Source organism: Sminthopsis crassicaudata, chromosome 5 (assembly GCF_048593235.1).
Source record: "Sminthopsis crassicaudata isolate SCR6 chromosome 5, ASM4859323v1, whole genome shotgun sequence".
NCBI lineage: Eukaryota > Metazoa > Chordata > Mammalia > Dasyuromorphia > Dasyuridae > Sminthopsis > Sminthopsis crassicaudata.
Genome location: NC_133621.1, coordinates 180,141,954 through 180,162,640, shown reverse-complemented (window position 1 = coordinate 180,162,640; position 20,687 = coordinate 180,141,954). Strand labels below are relative to the sequence as shown.

Genomic DNA, 20,687 nt, shown 5'->3' with positions numbered 1-20,687 from the left:
GTATTTATAGCAACTCTTTTATTGATGCTAAGAATTAAAATTGAAGAATGGCTGAACAATATGTAGTGTATGACTGTAATAGAATACTACCATGCTATGAGGAGGATTATTTCAAAAACCGAGAAAGTCTTATATGAACTTATGCAAAGTGAGCAGAACTAGAACTGTGCATGGTAACAATAATACTGTAGGATAAACAACTGTGAATAGCTTAGCTCTTCTTACTAATACAATGATCCAAGGCAATCTCTAAGAACTCATGATGAAAAATACTATACAGTTCCAGAAAAAGAATTGATAAAATCTGAATACATGCTATTTTTCACTTTAATTCTCTGTTTCTTTCTCTTTCTTTCTTCAGTTTTCTTCCACAAAATGATTTATACAGAAAAAAAAATGCTTTCTATGATTGCACATATATAACTCCTATTAAATTGATTACCATCTCAGTGAAAGGGAGGGGAAGGAAGGAGAATTAAAATTTGGAACTAAAAACTTTAAAAGAATGTCTTAAATTGTTTTTATATGTAATTGAGGAGAAAACAAAATAACATTTAAAAAGAAAAAAGAAAAGGCATGGAGCAGGAAGGTGGAGAGTCTTGTACAAGGAACAATAGAGAAGTCACTGTTGATCATAGATTATGTAGAAAGGAGTAAAGCTAATATACATAGATAGATAGATAGATAGATAGATAGATAGATAGATAGATAGATAGATAGAAGTAGGAAGGATATAAGGGCTTTAAAAGCCAAACATAGGATTGCGTATTTTATGAAGTTATTTGAGTTTATTGAGTATAGGATGACATGAACTTGTGCTCTGGAAAAATTATTTTTTTCAGCTAAGTAAGGATTGACTAAAAGGAGAGACTTGAGGAAAATGCTGAAAAATAAAGAGGAATGAAGAAAAAATAGCAACTCTATACTTCCTCTTTCCTAGATGCTATGCCTCTCTTAATGAAGCCCAAACTGACATTAGCTCTCTTTACTATAATATACAATTGACTCATATTAAATTTTATCCCTTCTCAAGTGTTTTTTTAGTACAATAAAACCTCATTAATCTTGACAAACTCATCTGAATGCCAATGTGAATTATTAAACATTCAAATCCCACAATATTTTAGACTGGTTCATATGACATTATTACATTAAAGAAAAGTTAAATCTTGATTACTTGGATTAACTAAAATCTTCAAATACCCTTCCTCTCCCCTCCCACAAATACATCAAATCCAGATTGACACTGAGAAAAGATTATAATGATGAGGATTCCTGATTTAAAGTTCAAAAAGCACAGGAAAATTCTATGAGAGTTCAATTTGAAAATTCTCAAGACTCTAAGTTCAAAGAAACATAATGATTGGTTGATGAACAAAAAAAGAAAGAGAGGGAGAGGCAGAGATAAAGAGCACATTATAAAAATAAATCCTATGAGATCTCAAGCACAGAAAAGGCAAAAGTATCAGAGAACAGAAATGATAAGAAAAATAGCAAAGAAATAAAATGGGAAATGAGTAAAAAGAAAGGGGATAAGGGCACAATAGGCAAAATGAAATCAACAAAAGGTGGAGGGAAGGATAACTGAGAGAAATGAAGAAAAATCAATTCAATATAATAATTATATATATATATGTATATATATATAAAAACAATGAATGAAATAGAAGATAGATGTGTTGTCCTGTGAATTATAATATAATACCAACTATCCATTCATTTAACTTCCCAACTATTTAATGAAAATTAATGTATATATCAGTTATTCAGTCTTCACAATAGCACTACAAGGTAGACTTGGCATCTACTATGCCATTATACTGATTAGAAAAATAAGGCTTAGATGTATAAAGCAAACTGTCAAAATCATAGACACTAAAGCAGCAGAATTAGAATTTTTCTTGATTCCTAGTTATTGTTGTTTTTTTACACTATATTGTAAGAGATACAAAAAATATTTCAAAATCTAAAGGAAGAAAAGTAGATATTTGTACACATCTTAGAAAATTTATTAGAAATATCTTGAGGGAGATGTGTTCCTATCCATATTATGAAGCTAAAGTTCTGAAAGGACAACGATTTTATCTACTAATTCTGATTCTAATTATTTTTGAAGAACTTCCACATTAGTCATGCAATGAAACTAGTTTAAGTTTTGAGGGAGTTTTTGTAAATAGGTTTTAAAGTAGCAGTCTTTTTGCCTGATGTTTAATGAAAATGTACTTTTTAAAAACAGGCCAAGCATACAATCACAGAATTTGAGAGTTTTAAGGGACTTTAGGGGCCATAGAAATTCATCATGAAAGAAAATTCATTCTGCTGCATACATGACAAATTTTCAACCATCCTTTGATTGAAGACCTGCATGGAAGACTTCCCATCATCAGCCATTCCATTTGGGGGTTATTCTTATGATAAATTTTCTCCTTACATAAAGTTTAAATTTATCTCTCTGCCACTTCTACCCATTGTTCCTAGTTTAGAAATAGACATTACAAGCACAAGGTAGAGAAAAAGTGGTAATATAGTTATTAATCTGAAAAAGATATAGGGATTTTAATGAACTTCAGACTCAGTGTAAATCAATAGTATGATGTGGTCACTAATAATTCTAATAGAAAATTAGTATGCATTATAAAAGGAATAGCTTCCAACAGGAGGGAGTCACTAATCCTACTGTAATATGCCATAATGAGGCAGTATTTGGAGCCTTGAACTCAGTTCTGGGCAGCACATTTTAGAATAGTCAATAGAATTGTGACTAATTTTCTTGAAAGTTGAATATTTTATAAAATACATTGAAAATCTCTTAATATTAATCTCAAGAACAGATTTGTGAGGGTTTTTTTAAAATGCAATTGCTCAGCATAGTTTATCCCCTGAATTTTTTTGGCAAAACAGTAGAAATTAGTCTGGTGATTTTAAATGTCAGTGTTTTAAATTTGATGATTGACAAATCTAATGTCCCAAAATATTCAAAAATAATTGATTAGTGACAGAGGAGAAAGGGAGGTAATCTTTGATCAATTGATTCTCGCCTTATTCAATTTATGAAATTATAATAAATAAGACTCATAGCAGAAGAAACTATAAAAGACTGATTCTAACTCATTTTACAGGTAAGAAAACTGAGGCATAGAGAAATTACATTACTTTTGCAGTAATTTTTGCCAGTAAGTTTGTGAAGCATCTTACTCATATCTACCAAATGTGTTCACATTAATAGCATGAAGGTTTTTTGGAGTGAATTGCTGAAATATAAACACATTGTTCAATTACTTTCAGTCATTTCCAACTATTTGTGACCCCATTTGGGGTTTTCTTGGCAAAAATAGTGAATAATTTGCCATTTCCTTCTCCAGCTCATTTTATAGATGAGGAAATTGAGGCAAACAAGATTGAGTGATTTGCCAGGAGATACCAGTAAGTACAATAAGTCAAATTATCTTTGAACTCAAGTCTTCTGTTCTCCAGGGCCAGCATCAGTCTAATAATGTCAATGCATCAAAGTCCTTTATGAGAACTGCATCAAATCAATTCACACTCTGCAATCAATCTATCTCATTTTTAAAAGCCACCATTTCCAACTTTTTCTCATTTTATCATTGTAAATTTGGTTAAACTAAACTAACACTTGCCTACAGACATGCTCTACTTTTTTTATTTCCAATGTTCTTCTTATGATAATCTATATATTTAAATTAATTTCTCTTTTTGACTCCTGAAATTTTGTCCATCCCTTTAAAGCCTCCTCCATAAAGCTGTCCCAAATCTTTAATGGTTATTGAGGGATCTGCCACTGATCTTATAAAACATTTAAGCTGCTTATTTCAGTATATTAGGATCTATAGCTTCATCAGGTAAAATATTCTTTCTCCAATACAGAACGACAGTCTATCTCTAATTAAGAGAGGGAGAATAACTGTAACCAAAAGACAAATCATTCTAAGGCTGGTATAGTAAGGAGCTTCTCCACTGAGCTAGATTTGTCTACAGAAAGAGAAAATGTAGTTTTCACCAGCCCAATTTCCAGTTTGGTAGAAACTAGCAGAATCTGCCTCCCACTAGGATATAGACTTTATCTATACTATTCTGTGTTTTTTAAAAAAATAATTATTTCTCTATATGCCTTATCTCATATTCATCTATTGATAAGCTTCAGGAATAGTTCTCCCATTCCCCCACAGTGTGCTTTACACAATTCAGCTTAACTCAGTTCAATTCCTTAAGCACCCACTATGTTCAAGGCATTCTGCTAAGTCTTGAAGCTACAAAGACAGCAACAAAATAAAGACTCTATTCTCAAAAAGATAATATTCTCATGGACAAGGTGGGTACTTTCCAGATGTTTGTCATATTAGTGATCAATATGCTAATACCTACTAATTAAGTGTTTTAAAAGCCTTCAATTCAGAATTTCTCTTGTTCTCAGAATTTTCTCAAGCTTCATAAGGTATCTGATTTCTATCATTCCAGGCTTAATGCCACATTTTCATATTCTCCTTCAACAATGATTACCTTTTAGAATAGCAACAATTTTCCCCCATAAAAGGCATCATTTATGCCCAGATCATTTATATTGAAAACTTGGAAATGGTTTGAATTTCTCAGGCTAGATAGAATTCCTACATAATTAATCACATGAGTTAAGAAGCCCAAAGATCAAGAAGGTTTTCTTACCTGACCATTTTCAGTCAAAGTAGCAAAATATAATTTGGGATACTCGGTAGCACATAGCTCTTTTCATCAGCATTCAATGCAGTTTGGATTATATAGCCAAATCACTGAGCAGAATGCTGCAGTGTTGCATTCTTTATAAAAATAATTAAAGATGGATGTATTTACCTCTATAACCTAAAAGAAGCTTGTGACCACTCTATATTACAAATTTACCGGGCCCAGGTTTTTTAATAATGAAAAAGTATCAATTTATATTTGGGCATAATCTCATTCTGCAAAGGATGTAATTTTCAAGTGTTAAGTAGTACCTAAGCACAGTGTCATCTGACATTCTATAGCTAGACCACACAGCTCAAATATCATAAGATGAAAATTTTATGGTGAAATATATTAAATATGTGTTCATTGTGCTGTCTGCCTAGTCTCATAATTTTATATTATAAGAAACAACCTTTATCTGGTATTTTCAATGCTGCAGAAAACTTTTTCCCAGTAGGCAATAATGGAATTTAGTAAATATATATATATATAATCTTTAAGTACTTGAAAATAGCTATCATATACTCCCCCAGTCCTAATCTTCTCCAGGCTAAAGATGAGTTATTTTGATCAATTTTAAGCGGTCAAGTGTTTAAGACCTTTCACCATCCTGATTACCCTACTCTGATCAATCTCCAGTTTATCAATGACTTTCTTAAAATGTGGTACCCATAACTGAATACTCCAGCTATCTAATAAAGGCAGAGGACAGTAGGACTACTATGTCCTTATTCAATGAAGCTATACCACTCTTAACTATAATATCACATTAGCTGTTTTTAGTGTCATATCATACTCTGACTAATATAGAGCTCTAAAACCCACAGATAATTTTCAGAACTGCTTATCTATCCATGTCCCTATTATTTTTTTACTTATGAAGTTTATGGTGTTTTTCACCCCAATGCAAGACAATAGAAAGATAGATGCAATTATTCCTATTGGATTTAATCTTATTAGACAAAACCTATTTTCTGTCATACTTGTTGAGATCAAATTGCTGGCGCAGTCATATACTGTGTTAGCTAGTCCAGCTAGTTTTGTTAAGCATAACATCTACATCTTTATTCAAGTAATTAATAAAAATGTTAAACAATATAAGCCCAAGTACAGAGCACTTGAGTAATATACTGAAGACTTCTTGCCACACTGACATTAAAGCATCAACAACTGCTTTTTAAATCTCAATATTCAACTAGTTTTGAATCTATTTTATTATGTCATTGTCTAATCCATTGACCTCCATTTTCTCCACAAGAATAGTATGTTTTATCAAAAGCTTTCCTGAAATCTAAGTAACTAAATCCACAATATACCCTTTACCTACTAATTTAGCAATAAAACAACAAAAAAAAATGGAAATGAGCTTAGTTTGTCATGACAAGTTCTTATTAAAGTCATTCTGGTTCTTGGTAATCATCACAATCCTTTCTAAATTCAGTAACTATATCTTTAATGATTCCAGAATTTTCCTAGGATTCAAAGATAAGATCATTGATCTATGATGTGTAATCTTCCCTCTTTTTTGAAAACTAAGCTGTTTGTCCTTGAATCTCATGGTGCAGAATCTTACAAGCGCGAAATAAAATTTTTCATACAAGACCAATGTGTGATGCATTTTGCTTGACTGAAGTAAGAAAAGGAAAGAGAGCAGGGAGAAGGGAGGAGAATAATTAGAAAGATCCTTTACTATATCAGATATTGGGCTAAGTGCTTTATAAATATTATCTCACTTGATCCTTACAACTCTGCAAGGATGTGATATTATCACCCCTACTTTACAGTTGAGAAAATTAAGGGAAACAGAGTTTAGGTGACTTTTCCAGCTAGCAAACATCTGAAGTCAATTTGAACTCAAATCTTCCTGAATCCAGGATCCGAATTTCTTGACTATATTTATTTGTTTCATAAAAAAGCTTTCCTGGGAGTAGGAATTGTAAATAAGGAGGAAGTAGAGATAGGACTAATAAAAAGACGAGAACTCCCATGAAACATTAAAGAAAAACAGAAGAATGAAAAAGGACTTTCAGAAACAAGCAGTGCAAAATGGATACTACCAGGTTAAATTTAATAAATACTTTTAAAACAATATGGACACAATAGAGTTTCATAGTCTCAAATATAATTCTCCCTCTCTGCTTTTGTATATGAAAATTTTCATGTTTGTTATTGTTTTTACAATGTAAAATAATTTTTAAAATGCCTATCATGGATATAAATTTCAATTCTGAACCAATTCTCTAAATATTTTCCACCCATGTTTAAAAATTAAAATTTTTTTTAAAATTAAAAAAAATTTAAAAATAAACCCATGTTTATTTTATATTAAATAATAACAACATGCTGCCTACTATTGTCTGGTCACAATCTTCATTTCCTTGCCTTCAAAACATTGAACTCTACCTCTGAGACATTGATTCCTGATAAGTAAACTTTCATTTTTGTTTTTTATGATTAAAACCATTAAGACTCTGCTGGAGTATTTGGACATCTTCATACCAGCTTCCTCCTCTCCTTTATAAGTTGTTTTTCCTTACTAACATTCTAACTCCTTGGGTCAAAGATGGTCTCACTTGTTTATATTTGTATCTCCAGCTCTTAGCACAAAACCTAAAATATAATAAATGCTCATTGGCTCACTCTATCTCTCCAGCAGTGCATCAGATACAGTGCTTAAATAATCATAGAAAGTAATAAACAAAACTGTGCAGTTTTGAAATAAAATTAAAGCATCAGAATAAAATTAAAGATACAAAACAGCAGAACAGTTCTGTTTGAAGGAGGATTCCAAGAAGGTAAGAATAAAAAATAAATTAAAAAAAAAAAAAAGAATTTCAAGGAAATCCATAGAATAGTAAAATATGTAGATTTTTAAAGAAAAGTTTAAAATGCACAATTATATAGAGTCCTTTATTTATCTACTATGGGGAATTGTTTACCAGTGGTCTGATGTTTCTCAGTAATTTAGTCAAGCCAATATTTATCCTCATTTTTATAATTTTTTCTCCCATCCAACACTGGGACATGCCTGAGAGTAATGCTACATTCTCTTTGGCTCTTAAAAGTGCTAATAGTATTCTGAGTTCTGCCCCTTTGTAGGTGACAATCTTATCTCTTTTAGCAAAGAACGTAGATGTCTACATTTATCCATTAGGACTCTGTGCTCAAAGTTCCTCACCCAATAGGAAAACTGACTCTTGTTATTTTAAATTTGATTACTTTGTTAAATCTATTAGCCTTTTCTCAGGCTTCACCCCTCTTGACCTCCTTAAAGTTCTTTTTGTCCTCCTGGATGTACTTTCATTACTGTACTTGCTCATCTCCAACATATAAAGACGACTCCTCATATAGAATTCTCTACACTCATCATCCCAAGTTCTGTCCCTAACCTTGGGGATGTCCCAAGGTTTTGTCCTGTGCCCTCTTCTCTATTATTGCCATCAGCTCCCATTTGCTGATTATTAGCTGTAGGAATATGATTCCCACTTACAAAAGTCCAGTCTTCATTATTTTCTCAAGTTCCATCAATACATTTACATCCAATTGAAAAAGGGAATGACTACAAAAGTGTAGCATGGTACTGTAAGAAGAATCTCAGGAGTAATAAAGCTCAAAATGAACTTTGATAAGAAAAATTAAGGAAATCAAAGGTGGGCAACTATAAAAGCTACATTAGGGGGCAGCTAGGTGGCGCAATGGATAGAGCACCAGCCTTGAATTCAGGAGGACCCGAGTTCAAATCTGGTCTCAGACACTTAACATTTCCTGGCTGTGTGACCCTGGGCAAGTCACTTAACCCCAGCCTCAGGGGGGGGAAAAAAAAAAGAAAAAAAAGAAAAAGAAAAAATAAAATAAAAGCTACATTAGGATTAAGAAAAAAGATTAAATAATGACAGAATCATTGTTCAGAGAAAATGGGATGGTGATAACTGATTGAAGATAGAAGGCATTGCTGTTCATTTTTTAATTTTCTTCTGTTTTTTCTGACAAAGAAAATAACCTTTTCATAAAAATGACAGAATAAAAATGGAATAAAATGGAAATTCTAACACAAGATATAAAAGGGAAAGTTAAGAAAGAACTTAAATGCCTATGACAAATTCAAGACACTTGGCCTGGCTGAAGTAGATTCATGAAACTCAAAGTACTGGTAAATGTGATTGCTGAACCACTTTCAGTGATATCTGAAAGAATATAGAAAACAGACAGAAGAGCTACTGAAGGACTAGAGAAAAATAAGTGCTGTTTTTGATTTTCAAAGAAAAAATTAATGAGAGAAAAGTCTATACATTATAAGAGAATAATTTGATGATTCCTGAAAAATTTCAAGAATGGATTGTTAAAGAAGTGGCTAGTTAGTATCTAAATAAGCAATTATTTTTAAGGTCAGAATTGTCTCAAGCAAATGGGAGTTATCTCATTTTGACCGCATTGCTAAAAAAAAAAAAAAAAAAAAAAAAAAAAAAAGGAAAATCATAGAGTTCTACATATTTTAACTAGATTTTAGCAATGCTTTTGTTATATTATCTATTCTTGTAGGAAATATGGGGTGATTTGAAACTCAATTATTGGCTAATGGTCAATATAACAGGAGGTCTCTAAGCCCACTACCCCATGTGCTTGGTTTTATATGAGCTTTGACATTTTTATTAATGATTTGGACAAAACTACACATAAATGTATATCAGATTTGGAGAAAACCAGGAAGTAGAAAATATAGCTAACATATTGAATAATATAGTCAGAATTTCCCCACTCCCTTCCCTCCCAAAAAAAGAAGAAAAATTGACAAGCTGAAACACTGGGCTGAACCTAGTAAAATTAAATGTAAAATAGATCAATGTAAACTTTTATATTTTGGTTCAAAGGAAAAGGAAGAGAAATACTTAAATTTTTGTCTGAAAAAGATCTGGGACTTTTAGGAAACTACATGTTACTATGATATGGAGCATAAAAGAACTAACCACTGTTTGGTTGTGTTAAGAAAGATGAAACTTCCTGAAATAAAAAGATGATAGCTTCCTTGTACTCTTTGCTGATTAGACCACACTTGGAGTATTCTGTTTAACTATAACAACTATAATTTAGGAAAGAAACACAAGAGGGCAAGTGTTGATGCTTCAACTCTCTCTTCAGTTTTAGCTTAGCTCACACTCTAAAAGTAAAATTTCTCTGGTCAAGCCCTATAAAAATCTACCCTCTACCAACTCTTGTTAGGCTAACTCCACTAAAATAAAACTGGTTTTATTTTGTCTTTATCACTGGTGACTAATTAGAATTAACAATGATTTTTTTTTACAGAACCCCTATTTATATCCTTAAATATATATATATATGTATATATATATATATATACATATATATACATATATATATACATATATATACAACAACAATTCATATTTATATAATAACAATCATAATTGTGACTATATAGCACTTTGAGATTCAAAAAGGATCTTGAAATAGCAGGATTCTAGAAAACTTAGCTTTCAGAGCAATGATGATACATATTCTAAATCAGATGACATTATATCCACATTTTTATAGTCAGCAAACTTACTACAAAAGAGGTTAGTCAGCTTTGTATTAAATCTTATAGATGATTAAATATTCTAATACTCTATTACCTATGTCATATTTTCCTTTTATCCAGACTCTATTCATTGTCAGAAATGAACATTAATATATACTTTGATTTCCAAAAGACTTTAATTTGTCATGTACAATTTGTATAGGAACCAAAAAATAGATATAATATACCTCAATTTAGATTGGCAAACCCTTAAAACAAAAATAAATATATCTTCTCACCTTAAAAATATATTTGACATGATTACCATCACAATGGATATTTAGCTTTTCAAGTAATTTTGCTGTTTTTTCTACACTAATTTTTCCAGCTCTAAAGTCCTCCTGAATAACAGATAAGAACCATGTATGGAAAAAACACAAGTTAAGGAAAGTCTCATGATTAACATTATGTCAAGTCATTAGATACCTAAATATTTAAAGTTTGGTTTAGGAACACCATTTTAAATGATGCTCTATATTTTGATTTAAAAGATATAGTATACTGTATTGGCTCAAATATAGGGCAATTTTAATAAAGACCACACCTCTAAAATAAGATCACTCTAAAAAAATATGAGTATCATGTATATGTGTATGTAAATACTTTGTTTTAAATGGTGCTTTATATTTTGACTTAAAAGATACAGTATACTGTCCCTCTACTAGATCACTCTAATAAAAAATATGAGTATACCTTATATAAATGTGTATATACATATATGAGTATATACATATGTATATTTTTTAAAATACATGTATACTAATACTGACATCTATGTGGCACTCATTGTAGGTCAGGCACTGTTCATTTCAATTACTATTTCATTTGATCTTTACAACTCTGGAAGATAGGTGCTATTATTATCCCCATGTTACCAATGAGGAAACTAAAGCAAAGATTAAATGATTTGTCTAGGATCACACTGCTAGTCTCTCTCTCTTTTTTTTAATGAATTTGAAGGACTTTCTGATTTCAGACTCAGAACTCTATCCATCATGCCCTTTGGGTGACTTATTATATATATTTCATACATAATAATTAAGATCCAAAGGAAAGGATTGGTTGATTGTTGTCCTTCCTACTCAAAATGAATCAAAATAACATCACTATGTTAGAACAAGTTACAGTATGTCCAACTGTGGCTGATAAGACCTAGGTGGGCTCAGAATGCTCTGCCAAAGGTCGGCCACAAATAATCCCTATGAACATTTGGAATGGATTCTTAAATTTGCACATCTCATGTTTCCTTTGAACTAATTCAGTTCTGCTTTGCTCACAAAGTACAGCCCCCTTCTCTGATAAGGGCATGCCATGCTGGGCAGTCCTGCCAGTGTCTCCCTTGTCATATAATCAATTCTAAAGTTCTTAAGAGAGACCTTGAGAGTGTCCTTGGATCACTTTTTTCTGATCATCTTGTGAGGAAAGTCATCTGGATAGGAACTGTTTTCTTACTTTCTATCCAGCACTCTTTCTACTGTGTAACCCTTCTCCATCCCCACCATCACAATCACACACACAAATATACTTTTTTCTTTGTTTCTGTCTCTGTCTCTCCTTCCTCTGTACATATGTATACATGTATGAATATATCATAAACATGTGAATGCATATACATATTTTAGCTATTCACCAAAAAATAATAAAATTAGTTGGGAGAAGAGACTGTATTAATATCTCAGTGGAGCAAAGGTATTCAAAGACATGAAATGATAAAAATGACAGGTCAGAAAAAGAAAACCTAAAAATGGAAGTTGTAACCGCACCAAGAAAAGTAATAGCTATTTTAGATTTGTCTCTGAAAGCACGAATTTAATGTGATGCTGCACCAAGAAAGGTTAACACATTCTGAATATTATCCTGAATAAAAAAAGTATAGCATGTTCACACCTGAAATTTTGATAAAAATCTAGTTTTAAGATCTCGGTGAAGTCCAGAGAATGAAATCTAAAATGATCAAAGGAACAGAATTAAAATCTTTATTACTTAGTCTAGATAAAATGAATGATGAAAAGTAATTTTATCTGATGTAAAATCATTGCAGGTGTAGACATAGTAAGAACATGTATTTATCAAAGCAATGAATTCTCATTAAAAAAAACAATGGGAATTATGATAATAATGACAAAAATTATTAAAATTTCTGTAAATCTTTAAGAATAAAAGTTTGAAAGATTAAAGCTCAAAATACATAAATTTATGACACACGAAAGAAATATTGCTTAATCTCCAGTAAGAATTGAAGAAAATTTCAGAAACCATAAGGATGGTTAGGTGGCACAATGGATGGAATCATAAACAATCAGAAAAATCTGAGTCCAGATCCTGCCTCAGATTTAGACAATACCTGAATGACCTTGAGCAAATGACTTAAATCTCACTGGATCTCAGTTTCATTATCTGTAAAATGAGATAGCTTCTAAGGTCCCTTCCAATTATAAATCTATTCTATGATTCTATCATTGCTATGAGATAAGCATACTAAATATATAAGCACTTTTAAACAATATTTAAATAAATTCAGATATACCATAAATATGATGTATTAAGAGCTACTAAAATATTTTTGGGGGTACAGGTCTAAATTTATGAGTCTAGTATTTAGGAGGGAATTGATCTCTTAAAAAAAACATGTTGTGGTACAAATGCCAGAGGGGGAAAAATCTGTGTTATATAGATCATGGGTTAGGGCAAGCATGGCAACTTTTTATTCTTTACCAGTTAAAGATATTGATATTGAAACTAGAAAAGCCTAAGAAAATGTTGTTAAAAAAAAAAAAAGCTTGTACTCAAGGAGTAGATTTTAACCTAACAGAAAATCTTGGAAATGGTTGAGATCAAAACCTAGAAAGGCACAAGATCGGGAAAAAGAACAGGGGAAACAGAAATGACTTCTAAGTGGATATTTGTTCTCCATTTCTCAGACCCCTTTTTATCTTGTTCTTAATTAGTAAAACATTCCATATGTCGTGTTGTTATGGTGCATCCAAAGATATTCAGGTTTGCCTCTTGAAGTAATAGATTTCATTAATGCACCTGCAGCTGCCAGGAAGATGCTAGGGAAAGAGAAGAGAACAACCAATGATCTATAGCATTTCATTTTCTTTTATATGGCAGTGTGAATTAGAAGAGCCTATTCATGTCCTTTTCTATAAGATCGAGGGTAGTCTACTTTTCTTTATGTTCATGTAAAACACATTTTCCTTAAACTAGAAGAGTTTGGATTTTTCTCTGTGAGCTTATTCAATAAGAGTGTTTGCATGTTCTTATACATTTACTCAAGCTTTCTCATTATAGAGTGCTTCCAAATACTTTGGGACTGCTCTATTAATGGCTCCATACACGTGGCTCAAGAAGTTCAATGAGCCAGCTTCATTAGTGTCCCTTACGGCACAAAACATTCCAAACTCTGCCTTGAATCTTGGTACTACATCTCTAGATCTCCCAGGGTGGAACACAAGCACAGACATACCACCTTTGCAGAGAAGTATTCAGGTTTCCTGGGTTCTTTAAATCCCCAGAATATAGTAAAGTTGTTATACTGGAAATCAGCGCATTAGATGACTGCTGGATTTAAAAGTTTTTTCCACACGAATACATTCTGTGACATCTGCAAGAGTTCTAGATGTTGCTGAGTAAAAAGCATTATGACATCATCTAGAAAGTCAGAACTTTTCAGACTTTCTATTTGATGATGGATTTTCATAAAAACTACTTGAACATTTAACATGTCAATTGGGAAGGTATCCCTTATAATGTTCTCTTATTCTTTTGGTCATACTTAATTTCATTATCTTCACTTCCCCTGCAAGAAAAACAATGAAGCACCTTCGCTATGAAGTGAGTAAGAAAAACAAAGAAAAGGCCATTCAAAATTTGCTAACACAAGCTCCTCCAGGAGAATTTATAAACAGTTTTGATGACCTTTCTCTGCTGGTTCAAGATGAAAAATTAATGCGACGACATGGAGAATGGGCAGGTAACAAATATTGCAAAAAATATTTTGTACCACTCAACATAGATGGACATCAAGTACTACTTGCTCATCACAATGAACTGGGTGATCAGCGCTTTTTTGACTCTCATACCAGGCTTTCTTTCAAATTTGATGTTCTTGAAAATCAGTTGAAAGACATTGAGAGTCATGGTGTTCTACGCAATGAAGCAGAATGTCTGAGAATGGTAGTATCTTATGCTTTAAAAATCTATGTGAGTAAACACTTTCCATCAGGAAATTGCAATGTACTTAGGAAAACCATAAAAAATAAAGAATTCTTAATAGCCTGCATAGAAGATCATCATTACAAAGCTTCAGATTACTGGAATGGCCTTTGGAAATCAAAATGGATTTTTTCAATAACTCCATTTCTTACCCAAGTAGTAGGGTCAATTTATGTGAAAGCACACTTCTTTAAACAAGTCAACTTTCATCTTGATATCAGCAAGGATGTGCAAGACTGCTTGGATGTGGTTAACCAAGCTCAGCTGGCTTTAGGTTTTGCCAAGTTTGTAGAAGAGCAAGAAAATAAATTCCAAACTGCAATCATAGAAGAATTCCAGGAGCTAGCAATTTCATTGAAAAAAGTTTTAAGAAGAGATCTCCCAGTGACACGTACTTATATTGATTGGCAGAGAATAGTAAATGATATGAAGTTGGTGATGTATCCTAGCCTTGGATATGTCAATTATTCAAAAAATGCATTATGCCACTGGATCACATAAAGGATTTGTTCCTGGAGATGGGCTGTTCTTGACTGGGTCATTGTAAAAGGAGAGTGCTGTTCTGTTTTGCTTTTTTTATTTTTTTTCTCTAAAAGGTAAGCATTTCCTAGAGTGTATGTATCTAAGCAAAGCATTCAAAGAATAAAGGGGATAGACAGACAATTTGTAAAAATTATAAGAATTTTCTCACATCAAAACTCTAGTGAAGTCACATAACTTCCTGGAGAACTCCTTCCCAGAACTGATCCAGTAGAATCTGATTTTGATGCAGACATTCTTCTTACTATAATATAAATAAAAATCTCTTTCTTCTGGTTCACTGTAGGAAAACAAAGTAAAATTCAATCTTCTATCCTCACTGAAACCTGATCTACCAAATGTCACAGTATTTATCTTGTACCTGAGTTCCTTGTCTTTGGTACCCAATCTATCTTTATTTTCTTTTCCTTTATTATGCATCCTAAAGTACAATTGTATTTTTCCAAGGATATTTATTAAGAAAAAAGACAATAGAAATAATCAGTAATATTTCTGTTGGATAAAATCTGTAATTTCATTGGTATAAGGAATTCCCAATAGGGATCAGTACCTGCTCTGCAACTTGGAGTCTTAAATGCTTAGAGCACTGAGAGAATATGTGATTTGCTCAGGGTCACACAGCCAATTTCTATCAGAGATGAGACTTGAAATCTGATCTTTCTGACACTGAGGCCAGCTTTCTATCCATTATACATATCCCCTTGCATTAACAATAATAGCTACCAAAGTTTCAGATGATCAAAAATACCTCAAACTTGATGACTCTCAACTTTCCCAAGTTATAACATCCATAGAGCTCCTATCACACCCATGATTCCCTAGAACTCCAGAGGGACATTTAATATTCCAGCTCCCTTGTAATATCTCTTATTTCAAGAGGAAGGCCCTTTTCTCCTTTGAACATTATCTTGCTAATTTGGGATTAGCCAAGTCAAGGTTTGAGGACAATATTTATTTATACAGTTTACAATCCCAAACTCAGTTAAGAGAAAATCAAAGATTGTCTTAATCTTAAAGGATAATCTCCTTTGCCAGTAGCATGTACTTTAACATGTGCTGAAGTCACAGAATTTAAGTAATTCAACCATATATGTGCCAGGGCTAATTAAGTGCCCTAGTGTGTCCCTCCTCTAAGGCAGACCATGTCATGGTTCAAGTGTACATTATAGTTATACAAAATCCATAATCCCAAGAGAGCATACTTCTTTTTTTATTAACAATGCAAAGAACTTTAAATTTGTGGGTCCTAATAAGTATCACAGTAGCAGAGACAGGATATGAAAGCAAAAAAAAAAAAAAATGTATATGGCTCTTTACAATTTACAGATAATTTTATATGTATTTGTTCTTGATAACAAAACCATGAGATGGGTAATAGAGGCATAATTATCCCCACTTTTGAGTTGAATAAGAAATCTCAGAGAAGTTAACAAATTCCCCAAGGTCACTTAAGGACCCTCAGGAGATGATCTTTTTTAGCTGTACTCTCACTGGCCCTGCCAATGTCAGAGTTCTGACAGAGGCTCTCTAGAACCCCACTAAATACCTCTTTCCTAGAAGAAAATGATTGGTTAATTCAATAAAATAACTAGTTCCAAACTCATTACCTATTCTATATCTAACATTTTTATCTATATATGTATACATCTCTCTTTTTTTGTTTTGAAGACTTTGTTATTATTAGAAACCTTGTTAAATGCTTTACTGAAATCTAGATAGCCTATATCTGAGCATTCCCCTGATCTATCAGTTTAGTGACCCTGTTAAGAAAGGAAATAAGAATAATCAGTAATGATTTATTCTTAGTGGATATTTGTTTATTGCTAATAATAGATTCTAGAATTTTGTCAGGAATGGTGGTCAAAATCATTAATCTATAATTAAATAAATTATATATATATATTTTAATAATATATAAATATATTATTAGTTTCCTAATTTTAAAAATTAGTACATTTAAAAGATGACCTATATATCTTTTGGTTTTTGGGAGGTAGGAGGAAGGGGAATGTGAAGCAGGGTCTTTTTCCCAATCAGTTTTTTAACACATTTTCTCCAACATTTCTCAAAGATCCCTAATATTGGTTTAAAAATTACAACTACTTATTCGTCAACAGCCTAGTTTGATATGTCTTCTGTCCAGGGCTCTTGAACTCTTTAGGGAGGTTAGGTTCTTTTTTACAATCTTTTTGCTTTTGTATTTCCCCTTTATATTTTTTTAGTAGCCTTTTCAATCCAAAGAAGATTCTATTTGATAGAGAAAACAGAAGCAAAATAAAAGCTGAGGAGTAAAGATGTTTTTTTCCATAAACATTTCCTCTTTCATATGAGCAGTAGACATATCTCATTCTTGTTTTCTGTTTACCTAAAAAAATTACTATTTTCCTAATGTATCACTCCTTATAATTAGCAAAGACAATAAAGAAAAAGGTCAGTCAATTAATTAACATTCAACATTCTATACATGTAGACCCCTATATCTATACCAACAAGAGAAAAGAATGTTTCATTATCTGATTTCTAGAACTAAAATTGGTCCTTGAAATTAACCCAATTTCAATAATCTTTTATGCTGTTTTCATTAACATTATGGCACTCATTTAGTATATTTTTCTATTGGTTCTACTTGTTCATATATGTCTTCTCATTACTCTGAATTCCTCACATGAATCATTTATTATAACATATTAAATTTATATCCCATATGTATTTCACTTATAATCATATAGTATTTGTTCATCCATTCCTAACAAATATACTAAGCTTGTTTCTAGTTCTTTTCTACCACACACAAAAAAAATTACAACAAATATTTGGATGTGTACAACATCTTTATTTATCTCTTGGACCTCCTTAAAATATTTGCTCAGAAGTAATCATGATCTCAAAGGGTACAAATGCTTTCATGACTTTTCTTGAATTTCAAGTTGTTTTCCACAATGGTTATACCAATTGTACCCATCAATTGGGTATTGGTGTGCATTTTTGCCCAGAGTTCAGAAGTCACTTTTGACAAGTAGCTTGGCTTGTCAGTCTCACTTCCCACTTACTAGTTAATCTTCTCTTCCAAGATTGACTTCTGTGTACTTTGTACGTATCTTGCATGAACATATTCATGTATAGATTGTCTCCTCTGGAATTTAAGCTCATTTAGGACAGGGACAGTTTTGAGGGTTTTTTTGTCTCCTTAATACTTGATTAATGCAATGAATAACATAATAAACATTTAATAAATGCTTGTTGGTTAAGGGATTTTGCATTATGATCTATAAATAATGTGTTTAATATTTCTGTTTTTCTACATTTATTCATGAGTTGTTTGTATCTTAATACAAGGTTAAGTTTGTAAAATTACTATGCAATACTGAACAAAAATTACTCCTTAAGCAATTCAATAATTACCAAAGGTTGAGCATATTTAATTTTTCTAATGTCTTAACTTCTTTTATGATGGCTTTTATGCCTAAGCATAAAACAAGCAAGTTGAAATACCCAACAATTATTTATTTACTATCTATGATAGGACTACCATAAAAGCTTCCTAATTCTCCTCTCCTTTATCCCACAACATGGATAAATTTTCTCCAAAAGGTGACAAAGTTTTCCTCAGGATTTGATTGGTTTATGCCTCCCAGATGAAGTTTTCTGGTAGCCTCTGGTGGTTTTGATGTGCTTTCTGATTATCCAAGGGAAAAAAAAAAAAAAGTCCCACCATTTGACTTAGTGGAATCCTTAACTTTTGTATGTTATCTTCCCTTTTTCTTTTTGCTTGTATTCATTTCACCAGGGTTAAGCCCAAACCTAGCACATAGTAAGCACTTAATGAATCTGTCATGTCTGGACTTCCCTTCCCTTATACTGTTAAAGTTCATCCTGTTCAAACACAAACGTTGATTATCCATACCATTATTTTCCTCTCTTCCTCACATGCTGCTGAATTCTCCTGTAGGACTGCACAGCCATGATGAATTGACACATTACAAATTTATATTTATATTATCTAATGGCAGTTGAACTTTCATTGTTTCACAGTAATCTTTTTACTCTTTTCTGATTATCGCACGCAAACCTCCTTTTCTCCCAAACCATTTTCCTTCCTCCAGTTCCCAACAGAGAAAGATCTGTATTTTCTCACTCTTAACTAAAAAAAAAATTGAAATTATCTGTAAATTCCCTCAGGTCCCCAATTCTAAACCTCAAATCACCTTGAGTGTTGGGGATAACTCTTCTCATGTTTGATCCTATCTTAAAGGAAGAGGTTTGCTTCTTGCCAAGAACATCTCTTCTAATTTTGCTATTGATCTCCATAACTGTGGGAGACACTGGTGCACAACTGCCCAGTATGGCATACCTTCATCAGAGAAGATGCTGTGCTCTATCAGCAAAGCAGAAGTAGAGTAACTCAAGAGAAACTTGAGATGCACAAATTTAAAGAATCCACCCCAAATGTTCACATGGTCCAACCTGGGGTAGAACATGTTAATTTCTTATTGGTCTGATCAGCCACAGGTAGACACATTGTAACCTGATTCTAACAAAGTGATGTCATTTTGGTTCTCTTCAGAAATGAAGGACAACAGCCACCTTCTTCTCCTTTTTTTTCTCCTCCTCCTGCCTCTCCCTCTTTTCCTTCTCTATAATTCCTTCTCTTCCCTTTTCTCTTTTTTCTTCCTTTTCCCCTCTTCCTTCTCCTCTTCCCTCTTCTTTCCTCCTTTTGCCTTCTCTTCCTTTGCCTTTTCCTCCCCTTTTTCTTTCTCCTTTTATCTCTGTGTGTCTTTCCCCCTCTCTTTCCTGTATACCTTAATGATCTCAGAAATTCCTATGGATTTAACTATTACAGATATACACCCAGATGATTCCCAAATCTTATCCAGACTTCATCTTTCTCTTGAGCTTCAATTCTGCATCACAAACTTTGTTAGACACCTCTCCTATGTAATATTAACATCTGAAACTCATCAAGTCCAAAACAGAATTCTATTTTCTCCCCAAACCCATCCACTTCTTAATTTCCCTGCTTTTACTGAAGTAGCTATTATCCTTTTTATCACTGAAGCCCACAATCTTGGAGTCATACCTAGCTCTTCTTTTGTCTTTACAATCTTTCCTATTATAACTCTATAAACTTTTTTGCATTTATCCCATCCCCTTTACTCACACAGACAACATCAGAGCCCTCACCATCTCTCATTTGAACTCTTATAGTGGATTCTTCATTGATATCCCTGCTTTCTCTTTCTCCCTGCTCCAGTCCATTCTCCATAAAGTTGCCAACTTGAATTTCTTAAGGTGAAGTCCTGCCTATGTTATTCCTTTGATTCCTTCAGTAATCCCTCAAAATAATGAGGGATTTTTTTTTTTTTGCCTTTAAGGTTTCACTAATCTGGATCCCACCTTTATCTTGCTTCCTGCCATGCACTCTGTATTCCAGACAAACTGGCAAACTTGCTATTCTGCATGCATGACATCCCAGCTTGTGCTTCTGCATGGGCTGTCTTCCAGACTTATAATGGTCTTTATACTTATGTCTATTTCTTGATATCCTTCAATCCCTTCAAGGGTAAATTCAAATGCTACCTTCTTTTCAAGGTTTCTTTTCTCATTCTCCTTGTGCTCTGAACCTGTCCCCAAATTA

The 20,687-nt window shown here is 32.5% G+C and overlaps 2 protein-coding genes across 6 annotated transcripts in view; one reads left to right on the top strand and one right to left on the bottom strand.

Moving 5' to 3' along the window:
- The window catches only part of PLCZ1 (phospholipase C zeta 1), an 86,224-nt gene extending 72,321 nt beyond the window's left edge, over nucleotides 1-13,903 (bottom strand). Inside the window, exons 1-3 of one of the 5 annotated variants that reach the window (XM_074268938.1) lie at nucleotides 13,764-13,889; nucleotides 13,198-13,347; nucleotides 10,534-10,657 (exon numbers count right to left, since the gene is read on the bottom strand). In XM_074268938.1, coding sequence (XP_074125039.1) covers nucleotides 10,534-10,657; nucleotides 13,198-13,208 — 135 coding nt within the window. In that variant the 5' untranslated portion in view covers nucleotides 13,209-13,347; nucleotides 13,764-13,889. Of the gene's footprint in view, nucleotides 1-10,533; nucleotides 10,658-13,197; nucleotides 13,348-13,763 lie in introns of those variants that run through there. The other 4 variants (XM_074268939.1, XM_074268942.1, XM_074268940.1 and 1 more) reach the window with 4 other exon arrangements.
- An 80-nt stretch (nucleotides 13,904-13,983) lies between these two features.
- CAPZA3 (capping actin protein of muscle Z-line subunit alpha 3) lies at nucleotides 13,984-15,029 on the top strand. Its single transcript, XM_074268944.1, has one exon. It carries the CDS (start codon nucleotides 14,111-14,113, stop codon nucleotides 15,011-15,013), a length of 903 nt encoding a protein of 300 aa, XP_074125045.1. The 5' UTR covers nucleotides 13,984-14,110; the 3' UTR covers nucleotides 15,014-15,029.
- The last annotated feature ends 5,658 nt before the right edge of the window (nucleotides 15,030-20,687 follow it).

Excerpts from the sequence above, each read along its gene's own strand:
- CAPZA3 (XM_074268944.1), top strand. The coding sequence starts at position 14,111 with ATGAAGCACCTTCGCTATGAAGTGAGTAAGAAAAACAAAGAAAAGGCC.